The following is a 9,603-nucleotide window of genomic DNA, read 5'->3' as shown; positions in this document are numbered from 1 at the left end:
AGCAAGGACCAAAAGAATTTGGTTCTGCACTTCTGTGTTAATAAACTACTAGACAGCCCGCATATCATAATCTACATGCCACCACAAACCAAGGGTGTCTACCAAACTCCTATCACAACGAAGTATATAGAGATTTTATGAAATAGCATAATCTTTCCCCCACGAGCATCGGACTGTGCTTATACTCTTTCCAACGCTAGTTTAAGCGCCAGTAAACACTAGCACAAAGACAAAGATGAGGGATATCTGGGAAAGAATGGATAATTAAAGAAAAATGCACAAACAAACACTTCTGCTAAAAGCAGTAAAACAAATTCAACATCCATTGCTGGGAAGTTGAAGAAGGAACGAATGGTATCAAGCTACTGAGGCTTTTTGGATAACAGGCATTTTTCTCAATAGTTTCAACTATCTACACAAGGAAAACTGACCAAAAGCCACCCAATGATAGCTTTGCAGCATGAATAGCAGAACCCCCAACACAAAAATTTTCTTTTCCAAGTAAACTGAATTATACAACAGGAAATGGGGGTCGGAGATTTATGAACACGTCCGTTTACCCACTTACCACCATCCTTTTATGACGAGAGTTAGACGATGACATCTTGGTAGTTAGCCTGATTCCATCTTTTACAAACTGAAACAGAACAAGTGAACTGTAGTTAGATGATTGCAATATGGACCAAAACTACCAAATTGATTCAACAAGTTAATACATGGAACTTTGACGCTATACAGTAACCAAAGATGTTATCCAAGTCAAAAAGAAGATCTGATTTTTTAACGATACATGTTTTAAAAATGGGTCTGCACTCTGCAGCCATCAATAGAAAAACGGTGAGAACTTGAATGACATCAAGCAAGACAACAAAAAAATAAGACTTAAAGCAAATCTTGAGGAAAAGATAACTAATCATTAACCAATTTTGCTTCAGGAGTAGCAGAGGGAAAAAAGGACCTGAGGCATCACTTTCACCCCAACACTTCATTTTTTACAACCCGGCCATTGGAATTTAGAGCCATACGACAATCTTGCTAGCGCAGCTGCTGATAACCATACCAGCAACATGTGATATTGAAAAAACATTTTTAACATTTCGGAGATAATAATTTCAAGGCTTATGAATTGTAAGGAATGCATCTCTTCATGATATGGAATCATGGACTTACAGCTCCACAGGCCAAAACAGCAACATTCAGCACGGTAATGGATTTTTGTGGAAGTACTGAGATCACAAGCTAAGTTAAAAACCACCAATTACCTTCATTAAATAATACACAGATTATAGATAACAAGGGGTCCCTTAACAATATGCATCCCTATCTGTTTACTGAAGGTTAATATTTCAGTCACAAAAAATTGTGAACAAAGGTATTTAAGATTGAAAAAAGATACACAAGCAAACCGAAAAACAATAAAAAGAACGGTGTTAGATAAAAGTTAGCCTAAAGATAATCTACCACAAAATTTAAACAGAATTAAAGCACTTACATAGCTAAACCAACTTCAAATTTTCAACGGTCACTATCTGGTAACATCATGTGATTCTATCGCCACGATGATTGCTTGAAGTTGAGCTTATCTATATTCCATCCTCCCTCAGATTCCTTCCTTTTTAAGGGTCCACCACCACCCATGCTATACATCCTTGCTTGATCCTCTGCAAGGGACTGTGAACTAATAGTAGAGACCTGCCTGGATGCAATTGTTAGTGACTCGTCTCTACCTTCCACATCTAACACCCCTGGACCAGAATTGAGATCTAGACCTTGCTTTCCCCATTTATGATTGCTTTCGATTACCCCATTATTGCCAATGTCTGGAATAGAGCGAGAAACGACATATGCATGAGGATACTGAAACGGAGCAGCTCCCGCATTTCCAACCAACTGAGAAGAGATGGCAGAAATGCGCCCACCAACAGCTGGGTCCATGTAACCAGATGATCCACCAGCCAAGACAGATGTAGGCAAAGGAAAACTAGACCCAAATGGCAAGACTGGATATTGAAAAGGAGCTCCTTGGAAAGGCAACGCAGGAGAAGATGATAGCACGGATCCTCTGTAGGCATCAGAAGTAAATGACAATGCTGAGGTTGGACCACCCATAACACGCTGAGGACCGCCACCCATCCCAACAATGGAAAAAGCGTCCCTATCAGACAAAGCAGATGGTGTCATACTCACTGAGTAGCTGGTTCCTGGAGGATACCATGGAAAGCAATTCCCAGTATCAGAGCAATTAATTCTAGGTCCCAAAGGTGGTGGTTGGAGAGGAATACTGCCACGGTTATGCAGACTAGATGGCATTTGTTCAACAGGTTCCTCAATTGCTGGCCCATCATTCAAATCAAAATCCCTTTTACTACTAGCTTCACCATTATAGAAAACATTTGATGTTGATGATTTAACATGCTGAGCCAAGCCTTCAACTCTCTGATTGTCACCAGTAAAACGTCGTCCAACATGGACCATTTCCGAAGATTCATCCACTCTATTCAAATCAAGATCGAGTCCTCCAGAGCTACGGAAAGATGATAAATTCATAAAATCAGATACAGGATTACTTCCACCAGTGAACTCAAGACCAGAACTTTCATCAGCCACATTAAGGTCAATGTCCAACGGAAAGCGAGTTGGTCTGCTACTATCATCAAGTACAGTGGTTTTGTTTGGACCCAGAGACACCTCCACAGCTTTTCTTGGCTCAGCTGGACGAAATGCACTTGTGGCAGCTGATCCTTTCCATCTAAGTTCCTGTTTGTTCCACAATAAATCGTCCGGCGGCACAAAGGGCCCCTTAGCAGCAGCAGCTACTGTAACTGATGCAAGAAGACCACTTGAAGTAAATGAAACAGGCATTTGTAGGGAGCTTCCTGGACAAACAATATCTGGGCAGTGACCAGAAGACAGAATACCCTCCCCATGTTTCCCCTCATCCACGTTAAAGCCTTCATTCAAGTCAAAACCAAGCTTTGAATCCACATCTGGACCTCCTGAAGCAGGTGACAGAGTATCATTCTCGGCAGCAGACCCGCCAGTCTCTTTAGCCTCCTCTTTTATAGCAGTCGATTTGGTTAAGTCTACAGTTGAATGTTTTTCTGTTACCCGCAAAGCAACTCCAGAACAACTAGGTTGAGTCGCTAAAGTACCAGACTGCTGCAGAGGGGATTCCTTGCTTTCATTATTTCTATCCTTGCAGCTTCTTTCTTGATCTACATCTGCATAACAACCTCCAGATTCACCTTCTTTCACGAGTACAGAAGGATCACTCTCCTTATCGAATACATTATTACCCGCCCGACTACATAGGTCACCAGAAGCTACATCGTCAGATTTTTCAGTTTTTATGTGATTAGAAGTTACAGCTGCCAGATGCAGACTTGCATTTGTAGAAACCATCATCGGTGTCTCATTTTTATTCAAAGATTCAGATTTCAATGCTGCAGCAAGAGTACTTTGATCTAAAGAGGAATTTCTTTGAAGCTCATGTACACTGCTTTTTTCATCATCACAGTTCGGAGGGCAAAGTGGAGAATCTCTGTGAGCTTTTTCCTCAGGTTCAACATTAAAAGAGGCAACATTAAACTTATCCTCTGCTTCCAAGGAGCCACCAACTTCCTGAGTTCTGATTTGAAGGTCATTCAGACTCTCCTCTTTAGCCGATTTGACTTTTCCGTTCATTGTTACAGAAACAAGATCACCTCCGCTCCTTACTGAAGAGCATGCAGCAGACATAGTTTTGGAAGCAGTTTCATCCAATGCATCACTGTTCTTTGTGCAGCCTTCCACACTTTGGTGAAAATTTTCAACTTTAGCAATGCACAGTTTGCTATTTTCCCCATCAACTTTTGAACCAACTGCAACATTCATATGATCTTCAGCATCAGCAGCATTAGTACACTGACCTTGTTGAATGGCATCATCACCACGCAACTGTTTTTGATTTCTAGTGTGGTCCGTATTGTGAGGAGAGACAGCAGGTGACGAAATAGTTGACTTTGAAATTTCACCAGCCGCTACACTGGCAAGTAGATTCATTCCAACATCATCACCAGCTGATATGGGTACATTAGCTTCTGAGAACTTAGCACAACTCTCAATTAAAGCATTCATGGAGCTGAAAGAAGAATCATGTGTTTTTCTAGACTTGATCTCATTTCTGGATGGCGAAGAGCCAGCAATCTTTGAAACACTAGGCAATTTCCTAGGCTCGCAGGTTTTTTGGTGAGCAGAGGTTGAAGACCCATCAACCTCATGAAGCTGGTTTGAATCATGTTTATTCCCCTTCAAAGAGGCATCTGACTGATCGTGCTTCTCGGAAAGAGCAGGAGAAGAGGCTCCACTATTTCTACAGGATGAATCCTCCAAAGAGCCTCCAGTAATGCTTTGTGCAGGACCGCGGCCACGATTAGGAATCTTGACAATAAGCTTATGATTGTTGCTTTCATAAACAGAAGCATCAACAGTAATATGTGACACCTTTTCGGCGTCAGAACTTCTGCTAATTGATGAGCTTTTATTAGATGCAGTTTCTCTGAGAACACCAGATGAAGGACCATTGGCTATTTTACGGTGCTTGGAACTAGTGCCTACAGTTTTATTCAAACTTCTAGACCCAGCAGTAGACCTCCTAGTATCTTCCTTTCCACTCAGAACCATGTTTTTAGCCTGATCACTAGAGCCCTGACTGTTCGTGTGCGATTGACTAGAACTACTGCTTTTTTCCTCCTTTGTAATTGTCTGAGGTTCAGAACTTCCGCCGCCAGCAGCTATTTTGGGTTGACTATCCTTGTAGCTTTCCGTAGTTGACATAGGTGATAATGCTGATCTTACACTGCTAGGATGCACTGACGCAGATTTAGAATTAGACTCACCTGGTGCTGGTCCAGGTTTCACCGCAGCAGTTTTCAAGGAAGAGTGATGAGTGACAGAGCTTCTAACAGCAGCGTCCGAACCACTAAGGTGCCTATTTCCACCATGAGAACTCTCTTGATGTAATCTCCCTTGCCACTGAACAGCTTGACTTGAACCAGATTTCGAATCATTGATATTCATTTCTGCCTCAACACGTTTTTTCCATGTGTCAACCAGGCTCCTCGCTTTCTTCTGAATTTCAGAGTTTTTATGAGAGCGTAAATGATTGACAGATTTGCCTATGTTACACATCTGTAAGGCATTAAGATTTACAGGAAGTTTATCAAGTGCACGAAGTAAAACCAATAGGAAATCATCCACAGATTTATCACTGTTTTTAAGGTTTCCTGAATCTCCAATTTTACCCTTGTGAACTTCCTGAAGCCACTCATTCAATACAAGTAAACCCCTAAGCTGAACAAACTGATTAAGGCAATCAAGCTTATCTGTAGCAGCTATAATACCAGCGAGCATGGACCGCACTCCCAGGTCTATCTTTTTCTCAGATTTTTCGGGCTGCATGAGTCTCACCAGTCTCGCTACAGCTTCAGAATCCATTAGACCGCCTTTCTCAGCAAATTTGGCAATTTCAAAGTTTAAATTGCTTTCGGATCTCAACAGACCAGAGTCGCCATCATCAGGTCTAGAAGACCGTTCCCGTTTAACAGCATCGACAGAAAGATCATTCCGTTCCCTTTTCCTTCCCTTTTTATGAGAAGACGGATTAGAACTGCTATTCTGCACACTATCTGGACTGTGTTTTAATGGGGATGTTGCTGCTGAGCCATTCACTGGCTTTGGCGAACGGGAACCTTGCTGCTGTTCTGCTGAAGCATGCATTTCTACACGAGTTTTATGTAAAAGTTGATCTACTTCTTCCTGTCGTTCCTAGAAAATCCATCCAGAACAAGTTGAATGCCAGAAACCACATCAGAAATGGAAAAGAACAGAAAAATGATGCCCCAGTTCAAAAAAATTTGTGAAAGAACAATACAGATAAACTTACATCAATAAAATTTCTATCTGTCAGCCACCACAAACACTTGTTTGTAATGTCATAAACTCGCCGACACACAAATGAAGAAATCCCTGGCGGAAGTTCAACACCTTTAGGCAAAAATGCAACTTTACACGGGTGAAGTAATGATGCAGCAGGAATCTCATCACTGTGGAAAGAGTAAAAAACTTCGTTTGGCGCAGCTTCAAGCACAACGCCTTTCGCAAGTTTAACTTCAGCAGGACGATAAAGCCAATTCACACGGAGCTTTAAATTATTTTCTTTTTCAGAAGTCCAACAACGAATAATACCTACAAAAGGTGGAGAGTCTATGGAAGGCTTGAAAAGAGCAGAGTCACCAACACTAATCTTGCGACCATCCTACAAAAACAAAGTCGTGTAAAAATAAGGTCAATCCAAACTTCTAGCCAAACAATCAACAAAAGGAAATTCGTCAAATGTTAAATAAGTTGACAAAAGATCAGACAAGCTTGGGTAATAAAGAAAAAAATATTTGTCAAAAATGTTCATAGAATTCACCATGAAAATCAAATAAAATCACAATGGAGACAGACCCCTTGGAGGACAAAACTGAAAGGACGACAGTCATTCTGCAGATGACATGATTCAAGTCAAATCCTGAAGATTACTGCAACATGAAAAGACGATGACAAAATAAAAATATGCAAATCAGAGGTCTTCCAAAAGCTAAATCCATTAATCGTTTCCCAAATAAGGAACAGCACTACAGCACCAATAACAAATCAAACAAAAAACTTTCTTACTTTCAAATTGTTGTAGTTATGAAATTCACAGCAATGTCCATGCATCCTATAGTTAAAAATTTCTATGTGAAAGGCTAGTCCCTCAAGAGGATCATAGTGTGCATCCCACGTCACAGCTTCTTGAATAAACCTTTTCAGGCAAGCGAAGAGAAACCTTGTGGGTAACATATATTCCAAGCACAAAAAACAAAAGACGAGCATCGAATTTTTGCTACAAGGCATAAGTTCTAGTTGTGGAAAATGAATCCAGAGACTAACTTGTGGGGGCTTCTTAAATTTCTCAAATGTCAAGATCCACTTAAGACAAAAAGGTAAACTGCAAAAAATTGTTCATCCACTACCCCAACACTATTACGGCATTGGCATTAAGTGGCTAGATTTGGGGTTCAGATGTACACAACATTAAACTTGTGACGAGAAAATATTGTTTCTAATCAACCCTAAATAGCAAGCAATATCTGCAACTTTACATTAATAACGTTAAAAAAAGTATAGATAATTTAATCGGTCGTTTTATTGATCATTATAATCCACAACCAAACTATAAATCTTCACAAACCAAGAATGGGCAACTACCTTTAAAGGACAACTAATTGTCAATGCCAACTACCAACATGACCTCCAATATCCTATCATCCAAACCTTGTGATACAGTATATTTAAAGCTCCCTTGTGCTCCTTGCAAATACGTATTTAATCTTAGTCCAAACCACAATATGAGACAACAAGATGTGACAAGGATACGCCTTCTAGTTGTCTAATCCAAGTTGTGCAAGAAACAGATGAAAGGACGTGATCTAGACTCTGTAAATTTATTAATAAAATGGCTGTGATATTTGACTTGCTGATCACCAGTACATTGCTTCATTGTCATTGGCAATTTGCAGCTTCAAGATAGGTACACTTGTACACTTAAGTCAATATACCACATAGTATACTTCAGTTATGATACTACTTTCCATAAATTTCTACATTTAAGGCTCAATTTAATCAATAACAACAAGCCCCTAAGCATTATAATCCTTACAACCGCCCGTGAGAAGACAAAACGTTAATAGAAACCAATGGAAGGGCGAGAAACAGGACATTCTCTTTGTATTGTAAGATAAACTGTACCAATACTGCTTACACAACCAACCCAAAAAAACTCTTTGAAAGACAATTTTCCATCCTCTAACACATCAAACTTTCAGCCGAACGCCAATTCTTAGCATCAAGCCACCTCCTCGTTTTTTTTCAATAGTTGAATTTATACACATTAAAGTTCAAATCAACACCAAATATAGTTTGTATATCAAAATTTCATCCTTAAATATCCCTTAAGGAATCAATTATCACGGAATAACAATTACATACACCCTGATGAAAACAATAAAGTATGAACATCCTTATTCATCAATCAGTAACTTCTTCCAAACCACCACTAGCTTGGTCAATAAGCACATAAAAAAAAACAAACAAATATACGAACCAGAGGATGCATATGTGAGCAAACTAGTTTCAATCATAAACCTTTGAATACGAAACGATACACAAATCAATTCCATAAACTAGAAATAAAAGTACAATTAAATCGACAACACTTCAATTAGAACAACTTTACAAACAAAAATCGTACTCCAACAACTATCAACAACAGAAAAAAAAAATTCTACAATAATACCTTTAAGAATAAAGAAGTTGAAGAATCAACAACACCAACTACAGTAGTAGCCGATGAAACTAAACACATGTCTTCCCGCCCATGCATAATAATACCCTTGCATTTTCTCCTTCTTCGACTTCCACCATCAATTGCAACCCTAGTTTCTCCAATTAAACCCTAAATCTCACTAATCAACTTCAAAGAACTGCTAAATTCAACTTAAATCCCACAAATCGATCTCCGATTTCAGAAACCCTAACTTTTTTTTTCCGAAACTAGGGTTAATAACTTTCGACGAAAAATCAGGAATCGATTGGTATAAATTAGTGGCGAAAAAGGGGGAGATAATCAGATCCAGTGAAAAGGAGACGAAATTTGAAGAAGGAAACGATGAAATTTCAACAGAATCGAGGATCTAGAATGACGAAAAAAGAGTGAATAGAGAAAATATGGAGTCGTGAAGGAGTGGAGCGGACCCGCTAAGCGGCAAAAGGAAAGGCGTATCTGGGTTAAGCGCAAAACCGGGCAGATTGTGTTGGGTAGATCGGGCAATTATATCGGTCAGTGATAATGTCACCGATCATTTTACGCAACTCACCTCACAAACAAAACAGAATGTGACTTCGTCTTGTCTTATTTTCACATGTTAGAAATATTAAATAATTGCCACGTGGACAGTTGACTGAGACATTCTTATTTCTCAACTTTTTACAAAAAAATAAATAAAAATTAAATAATAAAAGTATTGAAATTTTTAAAATTTTTGAAAAAACGGAAAATAAATTGCTGCTGAAATTTGGGGTCAGTGAAGAAAATGATTTTTGTTCCATTATGCAGGTGTAGGTTTTTCTTAGTGATGTGGGGTCCTTATAAATAAGAGCAAGAGGGGTATAAGGGTAAGTATGGGCCTACTCACACCCTTCATGTCATTCCTTCTATAATAGTACAACTAGTCTTTTGACAACTAGTCTTTTGAAAGACGTATTTCAAATTCAACCTATTAAAAATTAATGTGTATTTGTCGTATTTTTAATATTTACTTATATTATCCTTAATGATATTTAACGTATATTAATGTCTACTTTTAATATCTCAAATGTTTACTTATATCATTCTTAATTCCTACTTATTATATTTTAAAAAATATATACTGAACCGACCCAATTAAATATGGTCTCTCAAAGAGACCGTTTCTCACAAGAATTTATGATAATAGTATGTCCCTTTAACTTTATAACGTTTATATTTTAGGCGGTGTT

General features: G+C 38.8%; 1 protein-coding gene across 7 annotated transcripts; it reads right to left on the bottom strand.

The window, feature by feature from the left end:
- Positions 1-243: 243 nt before the first annotated feature.
- On the bottom strand, positions 244-8,956 carry LOC130798668 (flocculation protein FLO11-like). 7 transcript variants are annotated; one of them, XR_009039092.1, is made up of 6 exons: positions 8,363-8,850; positions 5,924-6,295; positions 1,493-5,805; positions 1,171-1,262; positions 959-1,047; positions 244-637 (listed from the first exon to the last, which is right to left on the bottom strand). XR_009039092.1 is itself a non-coding variant. In XM_057661759.1 (3 exons), the coding sequence occupies exons 1-3, from the start codon at positions 8,447-8,449 to the stop codon at positions 1,549-1,551; spliced, it is 4,716 nt and encodes a 1,571-aa protein (XP_057517742.1). In that variant the 5' UTR covers positions 8,450-8,851; the 3' UTR covers positions 244-1,548. The 7 variants fall into 7 exon arrangements, 1 of the variants encoding a protein (XP_057517742.1); XR_009039093.1 differs by having other exon boundaries at positions 1,171-1,226; XR_009039095.1 differs by lacking the exons at positions 959-1,047; positions 1,171-1,262 and adding an exon at positions 6,455-6,563 and having other exon boundaries at positions 8,363-8,851.
- Between the last annotated feature and the right edge of the window lie 647 nt (positions 8,957-9,603).

Source organism: Amaranthus tricolor, chromosome 13 (genome assembly GCF_026212465.1).
Source record: "Amaranthus tricolor cultivar Red isolate AtriRed21 chromosome 13, ASM2621246v1, whole genome shotgun sequence".
Taxonomy (NCBI): domain Eukaryota; kingdom Viridiplantae; phylum Streptophyta; class Magnoliopsida; order Caryophyllales; family Amaranthaceae; genus Amaranthus; species Amaranthus tricolor.
Note: the sequence above shows the minus strand (reverse complement) of the source record. Positions and strands in the feature narration are given on the sequence as shown.

Bases quoted from the DNA above. Each gene is read 5' to 3' on its own strand.
- LOC130798668 (XM_057661759.1), bottom strand. From the start codon at position 8,449: ATGCATGGGCGGGAAGACATGTGTTTAGTTTCATCGGCTACTACTGTA. The intron at 6,296-8,362 runs GTATTATTGTAG...TTGTTTTTGTAG, and splicing joins CAACTTCTTTATTCTTAAAG to GATGGTCGCAAGATTAGTGT. The intron at 5,806-5,923 runs GTAAGTTTATCT...TGGATTTTCTAG, and splicing joins CAGATAGAAATTTTATTGAT to GAACGACAGGAAGAAGTAGA.